The sequence below is a fragment of the Salmo salar genome, chromosome ssa25 (assembly GCF_905237065.1).
Source record: "Salmo salar chromosome ssa25, Ssal_v3.1, whole genome shotgun sequence".
In the NCBI taxonomy this organism is placed as follows: domain Eukaryota; kingdom Metazoa; phylum Chordata; class Actinopteri; order Salmoniformes; family Salmonidae; genus Salmo; species Salmo salar.
In genome coordinates, this window is record NC_059466.1 from 50,975,490 (window position 1) to 50,997,206 (window position 21,717).

The 21,717-nt window shown below is 45.7% G+C and overlaps 1 protein-coding gene across 4 annotated transcripts in view; it reads left to right on the forward strand.

Annotated features, from left to right (window-relative positions):
• Positions 1-21,717, forward strand: part of pard3bb (par-3 family cell polarity regulator beta b) — a 631,603-nt gene that overhangs the window by 217,563 nt on the left and 392,323 nt on the right. For 3 of the 4 annotated variants that reach the window (XM_045707869.1, XM_045707871.1, XM_045707872.1), the window contains 2 exons: positions 10,313-10,392; positions 20,474-20,560. In XM_045707869.1, coding sequence (XP_045563825.1) covers positions 10,313-10,392; positions 20,474-20,560 — 167 coding nt within the window. The remainder of the gene's footprint in view (positions 1-10,312; positions 10,393-20,473; positions 20,561-21,717) is intronic. The other variant, XM_045707870.1, reaches the window with a different exon arrangement.

Sequence of the window (21,717 nt, forward strand, 5' to 3'; positions counted from 1 at the left end):
GGTCAAATACTTATTTCCCTCATTAAAATGCAAATCAATTTATAACATTTTTGACATGCGTTTTTCTGGATTTTTGTTGTTGTTATTCTGTCTCTCACTGCTCAAATAAACCTACCATTAAAATTATAGACTGATCAATTCTTTGTCAGTGGGCAAACGTACAAAATCAACAGGGGATCAAATACTTTTTCCCCCTCACTGTATGTTTTATGTTTTGTCTGAATATCGCTAGAAACAACAGATGAAGTTTTTTATTTTTATTTTACATACCTACCGGTAGAACATTTAATAATATCGTCTTTCAAACTTTATTTCTCAACTCCTAATATTGAGGAAATTACACCCACTGGAGTATCTGACAGAGGCATGTCTAAAAGTACTGAATCATCCTGCATGGTGCCAATATTAAACCAGCTTTAGATCGGAATGCTGTGCTGTAATGTTCCGGATTACTCCCAGCCGACCCCCAGCCGACCCCCAGCAGACTCCCAGCCCACCCCCAGCCGACCCCCAGCAGACTCCCAGCCCACCCCCAGCCGACCCCCAGATGACCGACAGCCGACCCCAGCCCACCCCCAGCCGACCCCCAGCAGACTCCCAGCCCACCCCCAGCAGACCCCCAGCCGACCCCCAGATGACCGACAGCCGACCCCAGCCCACCCCCAGCAGACCCCCAGCCGACCCCCAGCAGACCCCCAGATGACCCCCCAGATGACCCCCAGCCGACCCCCAGATGACCCCCAGCCGACCCCCAGATGACCCCCCAGCCGACCCCCAGATGTCCCCCAGCTGACCCCCAACTCAGCAGAGCTCTGTGACATCACGATCTCTAGAGTACTCAGCGGAGCTCTGTGACATCACGACCTCTAGAGCACTCAGCGGAGCTCTGTGACATCACGATCTCTAGAGTACTCAGCGGAGCTCTGTGACATCACGATCTCTAGAGTACTCAGCAGAGCTCTGTGACATCATGACCTCTAGAGTACTCAGCGGAGCTCTGTGACATCATGACCTCTAGAGTACTCAGCGGAGCTCTGTGACATCATGATCTCTAGAGTACTCAGCAGAGCTCTGTGACATCATGATCTCTAGAGTACTCAGCAGAGCTCTGTGACATCACGATCTCTAGAGTACTCAGCAGAGCTCTGTGACATCATGACCTCTAGAGTACTCAGCGGAGCTCTGTGACATCATGACCTCTAGAGTACTCAGCGGAGCTCTGTGACATCATGATCTCTAGAGTACTCAGCAGAGCTCTGTGACGACATGACCAGTTAGAAGCCAAGCAGTTTACTGGGAGCCCTGGGTAGCGGAGCTCTGTCGGGTCAGAGAGAGCGAGGGATAGAGGGAAGGATATAGGGAGAGAGAGGGAAGGATAGAGGGAGAGAGAGAAGGATGGAGGGAGGGAGGGAGAGAGAGCGAGGGACAGAGGGAAGGATATAGGGAGAGAGAGCGAGGGAGAAAGGGAGAGAGAGTGAGTGAGGGATAGAGGGAAGGATATAGGGAGAGAGAGGGAAGGATAGAGGGAAGGATAGAGGGAGAGGGAGAAAGGGAGAGAGAGTGAGTGAGGGACAGAGGGAAGGATATAGGGAGCGAGAGCGAGGGACAGAGGGAAGGATATAGGGAGAGAGAGCGAGGGATATAGGGAAGGATATAGGGAGAGAGAGCGAGGGACAGAGGGAAGGATATAGGGAGAGAGAGCGAGGGAGAAAGGGAGAGAGAGTGAGTGAGGGATAGAGGGAAGGATATAGGGAGAGAGAGGGAAGGATAGAGGGAAGGATAGAGGGAGAGGGAGAAAGGGAGAGAGAAAAGGATGGAGGGAGAAAGGGAGAGAGCGTGAGTGAGGGATAGACGGAAGGATATAGGGAGAGAGAGGGAAGGATAGAGGGAAGGATAGAGGGAGAGGGAGAAAGGGAGAGAGAGCGTTAGAGGAACAATGTTAATTGGGGGTTTGTGAATAAGAGGCTGATAGATTAAACATATAACCATTTTAATTTGAACACAGACTTGGTAGCTGGGTGTTTAGGCCTTTATTCATCTGTAGGCTCTAGCTGATAGGTGTTTGATTGTTGTGGTCTAGTAGGTAAGATAGATATTTATTCATCTGTAGTCTCTAGCTGATAGGTGTTTGATTGTTGTGGTCTAGTAGGTAAGATAGATATTTATTCATCTGTAGTCTCTAGCTGATAGGTGTTTGATTGTTGTGGTCTAGTAGGTAAGATAGATATTTATTCATCTGTAGTCTCTAACTGATAGGTGTTTGATTGTTGTGGTCTAGTAGGTAAGATAGATATTTATTCATCTGTAGTCTCTAACTGATAGGTGTTTGATTGTTGTGGTCTAGTAGGTAAGATAGATAGGCTCTATGTGTAGACTAAGCCAGTCGATCTACCCTCTCCTCGGGGACCTCCCTCCCCCAGCCGTTCTGTGGAAGCGGTCTATTCCATAGCTCTCACCGCTGATCTGAACTAATTATCAAGCCCCTTCATTAGGTGAATCAGGTGAGCTTAATCAGGGGTAAAAGTAAAGTGTGAACTGTCTAGGGGGTCATCAAGAGGAAGGAAGAGAACGTACTCTTGTGTTACTGTCTTGTTGCACCCTCGACAACTACTATGATTATTATTATTTGACCCTGCTGGTCATTTATGAACATTTGAACATCTTGGCCATGTTCTGTTATAATCTCCACCCGGCACAGCCAGAAGAGGACTGGCCACCCCCTCATAGCCTGGTTCCTCTCTAGGTTTCTTCCTAGGTTCTGGCCTTTCTAGGGAGTTTTTCCTAGCCACCCCTCATAGCCTGGTTCCTCTAGGTTTCTTCCTAGGTTCTGGCCTTTCTAGGGAGTTTTTCCTAGCCACCCCTCATAGCCTGGTTCCTCTCTAGGTTTCTTCCTAGGTTTTGGCCTTTCTAGGGAGTTTTTCCTAGCCACCCCCTCATAGCCTGGTTCCTCTCTAGGTTTCTTCCTAGGTTCTGGCCTTTCTAGGGAGTTTTTCCTAGCCACCCCTCATAGCCTGGTTCCTCTCTAGGTTTCTTCCTAGGTTCTGGCCTTTCTAGGGAGTTTTTCCTAGCCACCCCCTCATAGCCTGGTTCCTCTCTAGGTTTCTTCCTAGGTTTTGGCCTTTCTAGGGAGTTTTTCCTAGCCACCGTGCTTCTACACCTGCATTGCTTGCTGTTTTGGGGGGGTTTTAGGCTGGGTTTCTGTACAGCACTTTGAGATATCAGCTGATGTAAGAAGGGCTATATAAATACATTTGATTTGAGGTAGGTATTTATGTATCCATTGTGAATCCAACGGCACCTCCTGGTCCTTGTATCTCGTAGCAGACCTGTTAGCGAAGACGTGGCCTAGCCAGTTTGCCACAGGTCTGTTTTTATTGGTAGTTGCTAGGTGATTGATGCAGGTATATTTATTTGTCCATCGTTTTCCAGTACGTGTTTGACGTAGATATATATTTATCTAATTCTGTTCCCGGCAGCACCTCAGGTCATTAACACTCCATTCCCCTAGGGGGCGCTGTCTCCTCTGGCTCAAGTCTCTCAGCACACTAATTGGACTGGGGAGTATTTTTGTGATCTCTCTCTCTCTCTCTAACCCTCTGGGGTTAATACAGGAACAAAATACTGTTATTGTAAGTGCTTTTAGCGAACACTGTAATTCAACTCCTGTGGGGAGCGGTGAGGTTGTGTGAGGACCGAGCTGTGTCGACGTCAGTGTAGATTTTCATGGTGTGTGGGTACAGCCCCAGCTAAGACATGAAACCCATTAACACATATCACTCATACCTTTATTTCACTGTAGGGGACTGGTTTACCAGAGTAAACATCACATATCACTCATACCTTTATTTCACTGTAGGGGACTGGTTTACCAGAGTAAACATCACATATCATTCATACCTTTATTTCACTGTAGGGGACTGGTTTACCAGAGTAAACATTGCGATAACTCCTCTCCCAAATGTCACCCTATTCCCTATATAGTGCACTTCTTTTGACCTGGACCCAATATATAGGGAACAGGGTACCATTTTGGATGCTGTGTTTAATTTCAGTCTGTTTTAGACAGGTCTTTGTGAACAAGCCATTGGTATTATCAGTCTGAAGGGACAGGAGAATGACATGTTGTTTCTACTGTTCATGTCTTTATTCAGTCCTGGTTCAGACCCCTAGACTATAGACATGTTGTTTCTACTGTTCATGTCTTTATTCAGTCCTGGTTCAGACCCCTAGACTATAGACATGTTGTTTCTACTGTTAATGTCTTTATTCAGTCCTGGTTCAGACCCTCCAGCCTATAGACATGTTGTTTCTACTGTTAATGTCTTTATTCAGTCCTGGTTCAGACCCTCCAGCCTCTAGACATGTTGTTTCTACTGTTAATGTCTTTATTCAGTCCTGGTTCAGACCCTCCAGCCTCTAGACATGTTGTTTCTACTGTTAATGTCTTTATTCAGTCCTGGTTCAGACCCTCCAGCCTATAGACATGTTGTTTCTACTGTTCATGTCTTTATTCAGTCCTGGTTCAGACCCTCCAGCCTCTAGACATGTTGTTTCTACTGTTCATGTCTTTATTCAGTCCTGGTTCAGACCCCTAGACTATAGACATGTTGTTTCTACTGTTCATGTCTTTATTCAGTCCTGGTTCAGACCCCTAGACTATAGACATGTTGTTTCTACTGTTCATGTCTTTATTCAGTCCTGGTTCAGACCCCTAGACTATAGACATGTTGTTTCTACTGTTAATGTCTTTATTCAGTCTAAGAGGGAAACACTTAGTGAATAACTTCCTGTTTTTTTTAAAATTCATATCCCGAATAGAGACTTGTTTTCTATAACCTGGTTTCTGCTATCGTTTTTGATGTTGACCAGGTGGATAGCTGGCTCAAAGTGTTTTAAATGTATTATGATCCTTGTTCTTGGTAAGCTGGGACATCAGTTTTACTTTTATGATTGTTCCTCGACATAAAGGAGTTTTTCACTTTAAACAAACAAACGACAAGAACAAGAAACTCCCCAGTAAAATCTGGACAACGAGTTTGTTATTTGATGTGTTAATATCTTGTTCATTTAGTTTCCAGCAGGTTCATAGAGAAACTGTTCGGTTTTTACTGGTGTTTTACGACGCGTTTAGTTTATTAATGGATATGCTAAGCAGTGTGATGATAAATTACAATTGATTTAGTCCATTAAATCTATTGTAATTAATAGAGGGGTGGGGGTTGTACCCTAGACATCAAGTATCCAGTCCCAAATTACACCAATATAGTGTACTTCTTTTTAAACCAGGGACCACTTGGATCTCTTGTCGTCCTCCCCCCCCCAAAAAAAGTAGTGCATTTTATAGGGAATAGGGTTCCATTTTAGCCAACCAATCAAATTGATTATCCTTTCTTGTTCTTTCTTCTGTCTGTGACCGACAACCAACCAACTTTAAGTTGTTCCGTCTGGTATTTTACCATTAGAGCGTCCGGGCCTCGAGGGACCGCCCTTCAAGGTAGTGAGCAGTCATTCTGACTGCATTCATGTATTTCATATACGCTATTACATTAAAAATAATCATTTAGTTGTGTTTATCAAGGCCTTGGGGGGGGGGGAACATTAGAATAACATTTTATTTTTATTTAAAAATAACACAATAGTATTTTCATTAGTTTATGTTACTGTAGGCTATATGTAAAAATAAAAAAACACATTCAATTTGTGGAACGCTTTTGTTACAGCTATGAAACAGAAAGCATATGTGTTGGAATATGGTAACAGCTTATTTTATAAAGGGGGGGGGGGGGGGAATCAATTACCCCAAACACCAAGACACACGGTCGAAATAAACGTGGACAAATGATGAAGACATCAGTAGCTTAAACATTATTAAACATCAAATTATCTAAATAAATAGTGAAGCTCAGCAAACAAAAAAAAAAAAACAACAACAATAAGGACATTATAATGAATGGGTCGATACGACAGCAGTCCCCCCCCCCCAAAAAATACATCTTCAATTATTGTCAGGTGGTGTTTATGTGAGTCTTCACACGATGGCGTTGGTTTGGGTTGACTTGGCCGCTTTCCCTTCGTCCTAACAGCTGACCTGTTGTTTTGTATCTTTCACTTCCTTGATACACTTCCTTGATACACTTCCTTGATACACTTCCTTGATACACTTTGACGTACCTTTGTTTGGTCGTAGCGCGTAAAAAGCCTCTGGTTTTCTCTTTATTGTGTCACTGTTCAGCAGCTGTGCAGGAGCCTTGTCTTCGCTCAGAGGGGAGGGGGAGCTCCCGTCCTCACTTTGTTCATGGTGCCAGACAGACTTGTAATTTGTTCGCCCACTGACAGGGAATAAATTGTCCGTGGTGATAATTGCTTCCCCCCCCTTTGGCCAACGTAAAGATCCACATCAACACTCCCTGTAGCTTCGCAGCGACGCTCCCCGTCCAACCTGACAGAGCTGGAGAGGATCTGCAGAGAAGACTGGGAGAAACTCCCCAAATATAGGTGTGCCAAGATTGTAGCGTCACACCCAAGAAGACTCGAGGCTGTAATCACTGCCAAAGTACTGAGTAAAGGGTCTGAATACATATGGAAATGTGATATTTCCGTTTTTTATTTATTATTTACATTTGCAAAACAATTGAAAAACCTGTTTTTGCTTTGTCATTATGGGGTATTGTGATGTCATTATGGGGTATTGTGATGTCATTATGGGGTATTGTGATGTCATTATGGGGTATTGTGATGTCATTATGGGGTATTGTGATGTCATTATGGGGTTATTGTGATGTCATTATGTGGTATTGTGATGTCGTTATGGGGTATTGTGATGTCATTATGGGGTATTGTGATGTCATTATGGGGTATTGTGATGTCATTATGGGGTATTGTGATGTCGTTATGGGGTATTGTGACGTCGTTATGGGGTATTGTGACGTCATTATGGGGTATTGTGATGTCATTAAGGGGTATTGTGATGTCATTATGGGGTATTGTGATGTCGTTATGGGGTATTGTGATGTCGTTATGGGGTGTTGTGATGTCGTTATGGGGTATTGTGATGTCGTTATGGGGTATTGTGATGTCATTATGGGATATTGTGATGTCGTTATGGGGTATTGTGATGTCGTTATGGGGTATTGTGATGTCGTTATGGGGTATTGTGATGTCGTTATGGGGTATTGTGACGTCGTTATGGGGTATTGTGGTGTCATTATGGGGTATTGTGATGTCATTATGAGGTATTGTGATGTCGTTATGGGGTATTGTGATGTCATTATGGGGTATTGTGATGTCATTATGGGGTATTGTGATGTCATTATGGGGTATTGTGATGTCGTTATGGGTTATTGTGATGTCATTATGGGGGTATTGTGATGTCATTATGGGGTATTGTGATGTCGTTATGGGTTATTGTGATGTCATTATGGGGGTATTGTGATGTCATTATGGGGTATTGTGATGTCATTATGGGGTATTGTGATGTCGTTATGGGTTATTGTGATGTCATTATGGGGGTATTGTGATGTCATTATGGGGTATTGTGATGTCATTATGGGGTATTGTGATGTCATTATGGGGTATTGTGATGTCGTTATGGGTTATTGTGATGTCATTATGGGGGTATTGTGATGTCATTATGGGGTATTGTGTGTAGATTAATGAGGGGAAAAAACTATTTAATCCATTTTAGAATAAGGCTGTAAGGTAACAAAATGTGGAGAAAGGGAAGGTGTCTGAATACTTTCACACATTACACACACACACACACACACACACACAGTACACAGATGCAGGGGCACAAATGCAATGCATTATGGAATGGAAAACATGTTTTCTGGTTGAAGTGTCACTATGTTATGTTGGAGTGTTAATGTGTTATGTTATGGTTGGATCACTGGAGTGTTAATATGTTATGGTTGGATCACTGGAGTGTTAATATGTTATGTTATGGTTGGATCACTGGAGTGTTAATATGTTATGTTATGGTTGGATCACTGGAGTGTTAATATGTTATGGTATGGTTGGATCACTGGAGTGTTAATATGTTATGTTATGGTTGGATCACTGGAGTGTTAATATGTTATGTTATGGTTGGATCACTGGAGTGTTAATATGTTATGTTATGGTTGGATCACTGGAGTGTTAATATGTTATGTTATGGTTGGATCACTGGAGTGTTAATGTGTTATGTTATGGTTGGATCACTGGAGTGTTAATGTGTTATGCTATGGTTGGATCACTGGAGTGTTAATGTGTTATGTTATGGTTGGATCACTGGAGTGTTAATGTGTTATGCTATGGTTGGATCACTGGAGTGTTAATGTGTTATGGTTGGATCACTGGAGTGTTAATATGTTATGTTATGGTTGGATCACTGGAGTGTTAATATGTTATGTTATGGTTGGATCACTGGAGTGTTAATGTGTTATGCTATGGTTGGATCACTGGAGTGTTAATGTGTTATGGTTGGATCACTAGAGTGTTAATGTGTTGTGTTATGGTTGGATCACTGGAGTTTTAATGTGTTATGTTATGGTTGGATCACTGGAGTGTTAATGTGTTATGGTTGGATCACTGGAGTGTTAATGTGTTATGGTTGGATCACTGGAGTGTTAATGTGTTATGTTATGGTTCGATCACTGGAGTGTTAATGTGTTATGTTATGGTTGGATCACTGGAGTGTTAATGTATTATGGTTGGATTACTGGAGTGTTAATGTGTTATGGTTGGATCACTGGAGTGTTAATGTGTTATGTTATGGTTGGATCATTGGAGTGTTAATATGTTATGGTATGGTTGGATCACTGGAGTGTTAATGTGTTATGTTATGGTTGGATCACTGGAGTGTTAATGTGTTATGTTATGGTTGGATCACTGGAGTGTTAATGTATTATGGTTGGATCACTGGAGTGTTAATGTGTTATGGTTGGATCACTGGAGTGTTAATGTGTTATGTTATGGTTGGATCACTGGAGTGTTAATGTGTTATGCTATGGTTGGATCACTGGAGTGTTAATGTGTTATGGTTGGATCACTGGAGTGTTAATATGTTATGTTATGGTTGGATCACTGGAGTGTTAATATGTTATGTTATGGTTGGATCACTGGAGTGTTAATGTGTTATGCTATGGTTGGATCACTGGAGTGTTAATGTGTTATGGTTGGATCACTAGAGTGTTAATGTGTTGTGTTATGGTTGGATCACTGGAGTTTTAATGTGTTATGTTATGGTTGGATCACTGGAGTGTTAATGTGTTATGGTTGGATCACTGGAGTGTTAATGTGTTATGGTTGGATCACTGGAGTGTTAATGTGTTATGTTATGGTTCGATCACTGGAGTGTTAATGTGTTATGTTATGGTTGGATCACTGGAGTGTTAATGTATTATGGTTGGATTACTGGAGTGTTAATGTGTTATGGTTGGATCACTGGAGTGTTAATGTGTTATGTTATGGTTGGATCATTGGAGTGTTAATATGTTATGGTATGGTTGGATCACTGGAGTGTTAATGTGTTATGTTATGGTTGGATCACTGGAGTGTTAATGTGTTATGTTATGGTTGGATCACTGGAGTGTTAATGTATTATGGTTGGATCACTGGAGTGTTAATGTGTTATGGTTGGATCACTGGAGTGTTAATGTGTTATGTTATGGTTGGATCATTGGAGTGTTAATATGTTATGGTATGGTTGGATCACTGGAGTGTTAATGTGTTATGTTATGGTTGGATCACTGGAGTGTTAATGTGTTATGGTTGGATCACTGGAGTGTTAATGTGTTATGGTTGGATCACCGGAGTGTTAATGTGTTATGGTTGGATCACTGGAGTGTTAATGTGTTATGGTTGGATCACTGGAGTGTTAATGTGTTGTGTTATGGTTGGATCACTGGAGTGGTAATGTGTTATGTTATGGTTGGATCACTGGAGTGTTAATGTGTTATGGTTGGATCACTGGAGTGTTAATGTGTTATGGTTGGATCACTGGAGTGTTAATGTGTTATGGTTGGATCACTGGAGTGTTAATGTGTTATGGTTGGATCACTGGAGTGTTAATGTGTTATGGTTGGATCACCGGAGTGTTAATGTGTTATGGTTGGATCACTGGAGTGTTAATGTGTTATGGTTGGATCACCGGAGTGTTAATGTGTTATGGTTGGATCACCGGAGTGTTAATGTGTTATGGTTGGATCACCGGAGTGTTAATGTGTTATGGTTGGATCACCGGAGTGTTAATGTGTTATGGTTGGATCACCGGAGTGTTAATGTGTTGTGTTATGGTTGGATCACTGGAGTGTTAATGTGTTATGCCCTACAGGGGGTGAACCATGGACTGGAAAAGACAGGAGGACACAGAGCTGATGTCTCCACTACCAAACTCAACACATTCTCTCTCAGGTAAGACGTGTGTGTGTGTGTGTGTGTGTGTGTGTGTGTGTGTGTGTGTGTGTGTGTGTGTGTGTGTGTGTGTGTGTGTGTGTGTGTGTGTGTGTGTGTGTGTGTGTGTGTGTGTGTGTGTGTGTTCTTGTACTGTGTTGATGTTCCAGTATTCTAATTCAGCATGAAGCTCTGCTCCAATGAGAAGATCAAGGCTGAGTCAAATTTGCATTTCAAGTGATTTTTTTTTATTTTAAAATGTAAAAGAAAATTAAAAATCATTTAGCGTCTGCTCTTATCCACAGTGAGTGAGCGCATCAATCTTGATCCAATACTGTGTCTACTAGCTTGTCACAAATCACCAGTCCAGTAGTGGTCTGTAGTAAACAGCATTATCTAACACACTGTTATTTAAACATACAGACAGAATTACATGTTTAGGCTGTGAGGTAAATCAGACAGGGAGCGAGGGAGGAGAGATGGGCAGGGAGCGAGGGAGGAGAGACGGGCAGGGGGGCGGGCGGGGAGCGAGGGAGGAGAGATGGGCAGGGAGCGAGGGAGGAGAGACGGGCAGGGGGGCGGGCGGGGAGCGAGGGAGGAGAGACGGGCAGGGAGCGAGGGAGGAGACACGGGCAGGGAGCGAGGGATGAGAGATGGGCAGGGAGCGAGGGAGGAGAGACGGGTAGGGAGCGAGGGAGGAGTAACGGGGGAAGAGAGACGGGCAGGGAGAAAAGACAGACAAACAGGAAGCTGTCTCTCCTGTCCTTTGTGACCAGCTCACTAGGTTATACCACTAGTTTAACCCTAACCTAACCCTATACCTTAGACACGATAACATGTTCTGTCCTCTTCCATTTCCACGGTGCGTATCTGGACATGTCATAACTACACACACACACACACACACACACACACACACACACACACACACACACATCACGTCCCGCTACAGGACCAGGCCAGGGGTGATGTTCGGGCAGACGGACAGACTGCTGGCTAGATGCTACTTCTGTCAGCAGTCGGAAGGGACTTTATCAGACGTTACATCAGTCAGCTCGTCACCTCTCTGTGTGTGTGTGTGTGTGTGTGTGTGTGTGTGTGTGTGTGTGTGTGTGTGTGTGTGTGTGTGTGTGTGTGTGTGTGTGTGTGTGTGTGTGTGTGTGTGTGTGTGTGTGTGTGTGTGTGTGTGTGTGTGTGTGTGTGTGTGTGTAAAAGAGGTTCATAAGGGCAGTGTTTTAAAATCAGTTGGCGGTATACAGGTATAAAGGGGTGTGGAATCGCTATGAAAGCATTGTTAATGTGAGTATAATGATGCATCTGAAATGACATCCTATTCCCTATATAGTGCACTACTTTATTCCAGGGCCCTATGGCACCCTATTCCTTATATAGTGCACTACTATAGACCAGGGCCCTAGAGTATATGCCATTTGGAATGCAGGCAAAGGTAAAATATTAGCTGTCTGTCTGTCTGTCTGTCTGTCTGTCTGTCTGTCTGTCTGTCTGTCTGTCTGTCTGTCTGTCTGTCTCTCCACAGGTCTTTCCAATTAGTTACCCAACTTCAGGTATCCAACAGTCCTACAGAAATATTCATTAGTCCAACAGCACCCTTCAATAGTCCTACAGCACCATTCAATAGTCCTACAGTAATATTCAATAGTCCTACAGCACCATTCAATAGTCCTACAGTAATATTCAATAGTCCTACAGTAATATTCAATAGTCCTACAGTAATATTCAATAGTCCTACAGTAATATTCAATAGTCCTACAGCACCATTCAATAGTCCTACAGCACCATTCAATAGTCCTACAGCACCATTCAATAGTCCTACAGCACCATTCAATAGTCCTACAGTAATATTCAATAGTCCTACAGTAATATTCAATAGTCCTACAGTAATATTCAATAGTCCTACAGCACCATTCAATAGTCCTACAGTAATATTCAATAGTCCTACAGTAATATTCAATAGTCCTACAGCACCATTCAATAGTCCTACAGCACCATTCAATAGTCGTACAGCACCATTCAATAGTCCTACAGCACCATTCAATAGTCCTACAGCACCATTCAATACTCTGTATCTCTGGTGTTGGTAGAATGATCACATCCCCTCCCCTGTAGTTCTGGTGTTGGTAGAATGATCACATCCCCTCCCCTGTAGTTCTGGTGTTGGTAGAATGATCACATCCCCTCCCCTGTAGTTCTGGTGTTGGTAGAATGATCACATCCCCTCCCCTGTAGTTCTGGTGTTGGTAGAATGATCACATCCCCTCCCCTGTAGTTCTGGTGTTGGTAGAATGATCACATCCCCTCCCCTGTAGTTCTGGTGTTGGTAGAATGATCACATCCCTTCCCCTGTAGTTCTGGTGTTGGTAGAATGATCACATCCCCTCCCCTGTAGTTCTGGTGTTGGTAGAATGATCACATCCCCTCCCCTGTAGTTCTGGTGTTGGTAGAATGATCACATCCCCTCCCCTGTAGTTCTGGTGTTGGTAGAATGATCACATCCCCTCCCCTGTAGTTCTGGTGTTGGTAGAATGATCACATCCCTTCCCCTGTAGTTCTGGTGTTGGTAGAATGATCACATCCCCTCCCCTGTAGTTCTGGTGTTGGTAGAATGATCACATCCCCTCCCCTGTAGTTCTGGTGTTGGTAGAATGATCACATCCCCTCCCCTGTAGTTCTGGTGTTGGTAGAATGATCACATCCCCTCCCCTGTAGTTCTGGTGTTGGTAGAATGATCACATCCCCTCCCCTGTAGTTCTGGTGTTGGTAGAATGATCACATCCCCTCCCCTGTAGTTCTGGTGTTGGTAGAATGATCACATCCCCTCCCCTGTAGTTCTGGTGTTGGTAGAATGATCACATCCCCTCCCCTGTAGTTCTGGTGTTGGTAGAATGATCACATCCCCTCCCCTGTAGTTCTGGTGTTGGTAGAATGATCACATCCCCTCCCCTGTAGTTCTGGTGTTGGTAGAATGATCACATCCCCTCCCCTGTAGTTCTGGTGTTGGTAGAATGATCACATCCCCTCCCCCTGTAGTTCTGGTGTTGGTAGAATGATCACATCCCCTCCCCTGTAGTTCTGGTGTTGGTAGAATGATCACATCCCCTCCCCCTGTAGTTCTGGTGTTGGTAGAATGATCACATCCCCTCCCCTGTAGTTCTGGTGTTGGTAGAATGATCACATTCCCTCCCCCTGTAGTTCTGGTGTTGGTAGAATGATCACATCCCCTCCCCTGTAGTTCTGGTGTTGATAGAATGATCACATCCCCTCCCCTGTAGTTCTGGTGTTGGTAGAATGATCACATCCCCTCCCCTGTAGTTCTGGTGTTGGTAGAATGATCACATCCCTTCCCCTGTAGTTCTGGTGTTGGTAGAATGATCACATCCCCTCCCCTGTAGTTCTGGTGTTGGTAGAATGATCACATCCCTTCCCCTGTAGTTCTGGTGTTGGTAGAATGATCACATCACCTCCCCTGTAGTTCTGGTGTTGGTAGAATGATCACATCCCTTCCCCTGTAGTTCTGGTGTTGGTAGAATGATCACATCCCTTCCCCTGTAGTTCTGGTGTTGGTAGAATGATCACATCCCTTCCCCTGTAGTTCTGGTGTTGGTAGAATGATCACATCCCTTCCCCTGTAGTTCTGGTGTTGGTAGAATGATCACATCCCCTCCCCTGTAGTTCTGGTGTTGGTAGAATGATCACATCCCCTCCCCTGTAGTTCTGGTGTTGGTAGAATGATCACATCCTCTCCCCTGTAGTTCTGGTGTTGGTAGAATGATCACATCCCCTCCCCTGTAGTTCTGGTGTTGGTAGAATGATCACATCCCCTCCCCCTGTAGTTCTGGTGTTGGTAGAATGATCACATCCCCTCCCCTGTAGTTCTGGTGTTGGTAGAATGATCACATCCTCTCCCCTGTAGTTCTGGTGTTGGTAGAATGATCACATCCCCTCCCCTGTAGTTCTGGTGTTGGTAGAATGATCACATCCCCTCCCCTGTAGTTCTGGTGTTGGTAGAATGATCACATCCCCTCCCCTGTAGTTCTGGTGTTGGTAGAATGATCACATCCCCTCCCCTGTAGTTCTGGTGTTGGTAGAATGATCACATCCCCTCCCCTGTAGTTCTGGTGTTGGTAGAATGATCACATCCCCTCCCCTGTAGTTCTGGTGTTGGTAGAATGATCACATCCCCTCCCCTGTAGTTCTGGTGTTGGTAGAATGATCACATCCCCTCCCCTGTAGTTCTGGTGTTGGTAGAATGATCACATCCCCTCCCCTGTAGTTCTGGTGTTGGTAGAATGATCACATCCCCTCCCCTGTAGTTCTGGTGTTGGTAGAATGATCACATCCCCTCCCCTGTAGTTCTGGTGTTGGTAGAATGATCACATCCCCTCCCCTGTAGTTCTGGTGTTGGTAGAATGATCACATCCCCTCCCCTGTAGTTCTGGTGTTGGTAGAATGATCACATCCCCTCCCCTGTAGTTCTGGTGTTGGTAGAATGATCACATCCCCTCCCCTGTAGTTCTGGTGTTGTTAGAATGATCACATCCCCTCCCCTGTAGTTCTGGTGTTGGTAGAATGATCACATCCCTTCCCCTGTAGTTCTGGTGTTGGTAGAATGATCACATCCCCTCCCCTGTAGTTCTGGTGTTGTTAGAATGATCACATCCCCTCCCCTGTAGTTCTGGTGTTGATAGAATGATCACATCCCCTCCCCTGTAGTTCTGGTGTTGGTAGAATGATCACATCCCCTCCCCTGTAGTTCTGGTGTTGGTAGAATGATCACATCCCTTCCCCTGTAGTTCTGGTGTTGGTAGAATGATCACATCCCCTCCCCTGTAGTTCTGGTGTTGGTAGAATGATCACATCCCCTCCCCTGTAGTTCTGGTGTTGGTAGAATGATCACATCCCCTCCCCTGTAGTTCTGGTGTTGGTAGAATGATCACATCCCCTCCCCTGTAGTTCTGGTGTTGGTAGAATGATCACATCCCCTCCCCTGTAGTTCTGGTGTTGGTAGAATGATCACATCCCTTCCCCTGTAGTTCTGGTGTTGGTAGAATGATCACATCCCCTCCCCTGTAGTTCTGGTGTTGGTAGAATGATCCTCCCCTCCCCTGTAGTTCTGGTGTTGGTAGAATGATCACATCCCCTCCCCTGTAGTTCTGGTGTTGGTAGAATGATCACATCCCCTCCCCTGTAGTTCTGGTGTTGGTAGAATGATCACATCCCCTCCCCTGTAGTTCTGGTGTTGGTAGAATGATCACATCCCCTCCCCTGTAGTTCTGGTGTTGTTAGAATGATCACATCCCCTCCCCTGTAGTTCTGGTGTTGGTAGAATGATCACATCCCTTCCCCTGTAGTTCTGGTGTTGATAGAATGATCACATCCCCTCCCCTGTAGTTCTGGTGTTGGTAGAATGATCACATCCCCTCCCCTGTAGTTCTGGTGTTGATAGAATGATCACATCCCCTCCCCTGTAGTTCTGGTGTTGGTAGAATGATCACATCCCCTCCCCTGTAGTTCTGGTGTTGGTAGAATGATCACATCCCCTCCCCTGTAGTTCTGGTGTTGGTAGAATGATCACATCCCCTCCCCTGTAGTTCTGGTGTTGGTAGAATGATCACATCCCCTCCCCTGTAGTTCTGGTGTTGGTAGAATGATCACATCCCCTCCCCTGTAGTTCTGGTGTTGGTAGAATGATCACATCCCCTCCCCTGTAGTTCTGGTGTTGGTAGAATGATCACATCCCCTCCCCTGTAGTTCTGGTGTTGGTAGAATGATCACATCCCCTCCCCTGTAGTTCTGGTGTTGGTAGAATGATCACATCACCTCCCCTGTAGTTCTGGTGTTGGTAGAATGATCACATCCCCTCCCCTGTAGTTCTGGTGTTGGTAGAATGATCACATCCCCTCCCCTGTAGTTCTGGTGTTGGTAGAATGATCACATCCCCTCCCCTGTAGTTCTGGTGTTGGTAGAATGATCACATCCCCTCCCCTGTAGTTCTGGTGTTGGTAGAATGATCACATCCCCTCCCCTGTAGTTCTGGTGTTGGTAGAATGATCACATCCCCTCCCCTGTAGTTCTGGTGTTGGTAGAATGATCACATCCCCTCCCCTGTAGTTCTGGTGTTGGTAGAATGATCACATCCCCTCCCATGTAGTTCTGGTGTTGGTAGAATGATCACATCCCTTCCCCTGTAGTGCTGGTGTTGGTAGAATGATCACATCCCCTCCCCTGTAGTTCTGGTGTTGGTAGAATGATCACATCCCTTCCCCTGTAGTTCTGGTGTTGGTAGAATGATCACATCCCCTCCCTTGTAGTTCTGGTGTTGGTAGAATGATCACATCCCTTCCCCTGTAGTTCTGGTGTTGGTAGAATGATCACATCCCCTCCCTTGTAGTTCTGGTGTTGGTAGAATGATCACATCCCTTCCCCTGTAGTTCTGGTGTTGGTAGAATGATCACATCCCCTCCCCTGTAGTTCTGGTGTTGGTAGAATGATCACATCCCTTCCCCTGTAGTTCTGGTGTTGGTAGAATGATCACATCCCCTCCCCTGTAGTTCTGGTGTTGGTAGAATGATCACATCCCCTCCCCTGTAGTTCTGGTGTTGGTAGAATGATCACATCCCTCCCCTGTAGTTCTGGTGTTGGTAGAATGATCACATCCCCTCCCCTGTAGTTCTGGTGTTGGTAGAATGATCACATCCCTTCCCCTGTAGTTCTGGTGTTGGTAGAATGATCACATCCCCTCCCCTGTAGTTCTGGTGTTGGTAGAATGATCACATCCCCTCCCCTGTAGTTCTGGTGTTGGTAGAATGATCACATCCCCTCCCCTGTAGTTCTGGTGTTGGTAGAATGATCACATCCCCTCCCCTGTAGTTCTGGTGTTGGTAGAATGATCACCTCCCCTCCCCTGTAGTTCTGGTGTTGGTAGAATGATCACATCCCCTCCCCTGTAGTTCTGGTGTTGGTAGAATGATCACATCCCCTCCCCTGTAGTTCTGGTGTTGGTAGAATGATCACATCCCCTCCCCTGTAGTTCTGGTGTTGGTAGAATGATCACATCCCTTCCCCTGTAGTTCTGGTGTTGGTAGAATGATCACATTCCCTCCCCTGTAGTTCTGGTGTTGGTAGAATGATCACATCCCCTCCCCTGTAGTTCTGGTGTTGTTAGAATGATCACATCCCCTCCCCTGTAGTTCTGGTGTTGGTAGAATGATCACATCCCTTCCCCTGTAGTTCTGGTGTTGGTAGAATGATCACATCCCCTCCCCTGTAGTTCTGGTGTTGGTAGAATGATCACATCCCCTCCCCTGTAGTTCTGGTGTTGGTAGAATGATCACATCCCCTCCCCTGTAGTTCTGGTGTTGGTAGAATGATCACATCCCCTCCCCTGTAGTTCTGGTGTTGGTAGAATGATCCCCTCCCCTCCCCTGTAGTTCTGGTGTTGGTAGAATGATCACATCCCCTCCCCTGTAGTTCTGGTGTTGGTAGAATGATCACATCCCTCCCCTGTAGTTCTGGTGTTGGTAGAATGATCACATCCCTTCCCCTGTAGTTCTGGTGTTGGTAGAATGATCACATCCCTTCCCCTGTAGTTCTGGTGTTGGTAGAATGATCACATCCCCTCCCCTGTAGTTCTGGTGTTGGTAGAATGATCACATCCCTTCCCCTGTAGTTCTGGTGTTGGTAGAATTATCACATCCCCTCCCTTGTATCTCTACTCAACCCATCTCCAACCTATCTCATCTGTCTATAAATTAATACAGCTCTACACCCCTCTTCTCTTTCTCTCTTTCTCTTCCTTCCTCCCCCCCCTTCTTCTAGCTTCCCTCCATCTTCTGAGAGAGCACAATCAGAGGATGGAGAGAGGTGGGGAGTGGAGGGTGGATGGATTATTTTCCTCCTTCATGTTAATGCGTGTGGTATTCATTAGTCCTTCCTGATTAATTCTCACTCTCATCTGCCCTCCTTCCCTCGTCTCCCTCCCTCTCTCCCCCTCTCTCTCCCCCTCTCTCCTAGAGGAGAGGCTACTCTTTGATATCTGTTGTTTTGTTTCTTCTCTGGATGAATTGAAACTTGTGGGGCGTTGATGAAGTTGCTCTTCAGAAGTCTGCCCTGCTGTGCCCGCTCTACCTGAACTTGTTCCTGTTTGTTCCACAGCTAGCCTCTGTCTCCAGGCTGTCTGGACCTGTCTGTCTGTCTCCAGGCTGTCAGTCAGTCAGTCAGTCAGTCAGTCTGTCTGTCTGTCTGTCTGTCTGTCTGTCTGTCTGTCTGTCTGTCTGTCTGTCTGTCTGTCTGTCTGTCTCTGTCTCTCTGTCTCTCTCTCTGTCTCTCTCTCTCTCTGTCTCTCTCTCTGTCTCTCTCTCTGTCTCTCTCTCTCTGTCTCTCTCTCTCTCTCTCTCTCTCTCTCTCTCTGTCTCTCTCTCTGTCTCTCTCTCTCTGTCTCTCTCTGTCTCTCTCTCTGTCTCTCTCTCTGTCTCTCTCTCTCTGTCTCTCTGTCTCTCTCTCTGTCTCTCTCTCTCTGTCTCTCTCTCTGTCTCTCTCTCTCTGTCTCTCTCTCTCTGTCTCTCTGTCTCTCTCTCTGTCTCTCTCTCTCTGTCTCTCTCTCGCTCTCTCTTTCTCCCTGTCTTGCTGTTTTTTTAAATATATATATATATATATTTTAATGTAATTAACAGCCAGAGTTAACTTTTTTATTTGGGGCTGTGACAGTCAATTACAAACGAGTCTACCATAATGTTTCTTATCTGACCACCACTAATGAGATGGGTTTGGCTTGATGCATGTCGCGTCAGAGTCGGACGGCGTGGGCGACAGTGTGCACATCATCTCTGCCGTAAACATCCAGCCTGGATTGGTGTTTGGTTTTAATACAGACGAGAGCACTGCATCTAGCTTCACACAGATATGAGCTGCTGAAGGGTACAATGGGTTTCATGGAGCTTTCTGTTCCCCAGTTGGATGACTGTTCCCCAGTTGGATGACTGTTTCCCAGTTGGATGACTGTTTCCCAGTTGGATGACTGTTCCCCAACTGTTTCCCAGTTGGATGACTGTTTCCCAGTTGGATGACTGTTTCCCAGTTGGATGACTGTTCCCCAGTTGGATGACTGTTCCCCAGTTGGATGACTGTTTCCCAGTTGAATGACTGTTTCCCAGTTGGATGACTGTTCCAGTTGGATGACTGTTTCCCAGTTGGATGACTGTTCCCCAGTTGGATGACTGTTCCCCAGTTGGATGACCGTTTTCCAGTTGGATGACTGTTTCCCAGTTGGATGACTGTTTCCCAGTTGGATGACTGTTTCCCAGTTGGATGACTGTTTCCCAGTTGGATGACTGTTCCCCAGTTGGATGACTGTTCTCCAGTTGGATGACTGTTTCCCAGTTGGATGACTGTTTCCCAGTCGGATGACTGTTTCCCAGTTGGATGACTGTTCCAGTTGGATGACTGTTTCCCAGTTGGATGACTGTTTCCCAGTTGGATGACTGTTCCCCAACTGTTTCCCAGTTGGATGACTGTTTCCCAGTTGGATGACTGTTTCCCAGTTGGATGACTGTTCTCCAGTTGGATGACTGTTTCCCAGTTGGATGACTGTTTCCCAGTTGGATGACTGTTTCCCAGTTGGATGTCTGTTTCCCAGTTGGATGACTGTTTCCCAGTTGGATGACTGTTCCCCAGTTGGATGACTGTTTTCCAGTTGGATGACTGTTCCCCAGTTGGATGACTGTTCCCCAGTTGGATGACTGTTTTCCAGTTGGATGACTGTTTCCCAGTTGGATGACTGTTTCCCAGTTGGATGACTGTTTCCCAGTTGGATGACTGTTCCTCAGTTGGATGACTGTTCCCCAGTTGGATGACTGTTCCCCAGTTGGATGACTGTTTTCCAGTTGGATGACTGTTTCCCAGTTGGATGACTGTTCCCCAGTTGAATACTGGATGTTTTGTGTTTCTCTCATCTCCTCTCTAACAACATTTTCAGTCCTGCCGACTAATAGTGTGTGTGTGTGTGTGTGTGTGTGTGTGTGTGTGTGTGTGTGTGTGTGTGTGTGTGTGTGTGTGTGTGTGTGTGTGTGTGTGTGTGTGTGTGCAGCAGCCTGACCAAGACAGTGGAGATCTCAGGGGAACACGGTCCGCTGGGGATCCACGTTGTTCCATATGTCTCCTCTCTCAGCGGACGGTGAGTACATCATCACCCTCTCTGTCATCCCTTTTAATACATCATCCCCCTCTCTGTCATCCCTTTATATTACATCACCCCCCTCTCTGTCATCCCCCTATCTGTCATCCCTTTAGTACATCATCCCCCTCTCTGTCATCCCTTTTAATACATCATCCCCCTCTTTGTCATCCCTTTATATTACATCACCCCCCTCTCTGTCATCCCCCTCTCTGTCATCCCTTTAGTACATCATCCCCCTCTATGTCATCCCTTTAGTACATCATCCCCCTCTCTGTCATCCCTTTAGTACATCATCCCCCTCTCTGTCATCCCTTTATATTACATCACCCCCCTCTCTGTCATCCCTTTAGTACATCATCCCCCTCTCTGTCATCCCTTTAGTACATCATCCCCCTCTCTGTCATCCCTTTGTATATCATCCCCTCTCTGTCATCCCTTTAGTACATCATCCCCCTCTCTGTCATCCCTTTAGTACATCATCCCCCTCTCTGTCATCCCTTTAGTACATCATCCCCCTCTCTGTCATCCCTTTAGTACATCATCCCCCTCTCTGTCATCCCTTTAGTACATCACCCCCTCTCTCTGTCATCCCCCTCTCTGTCATCCCCTCTCTGTCATCCCTTTAGTACATCATCCCCCTCTCTGTCATCCCTTTAGTACATCATCCCCCTCTCTGTCATCCCTTTAGTACATCATCCCCCTCTCTGTCATCCCTTTAGTACATCATGTTATGGACAGTGTCTCTGCAGGGGTATGCTGTGTGTCACTTCCCAGTTCTGGTCCCCCAGTCCAAACCAGACCCAGTTCTGGTCCCCCAGTCCAACCTAGACCCAGTTCTGGTCCCCCAGTCCAAACCAGACCCAGTTCTGGTCCCCCAGTCCAAACCAGACCCAGTTCTGGTCCCCCAGTCCAAACCAGACCCAGTTCTGGTCCCCCAGTCCAAACCAGACCCAGTTCTGGTCCCCCAGTCCAACCTAGACCCAGTTCTGGTCCCCCAGTCCAAACCAGACCCAGTTCTGGTCCCCCAGTCCAACCCAGACCCAGTTCTGGTCCCCCAGTCTCTCTTTCTCTGTCCATCTCTGTCCCTCATAGTCTCTGTCTCTCTGTCTCTGTCCCTTTCTGTCTCTGTCCCTCTCTGTCCCTCATAGTCTCTG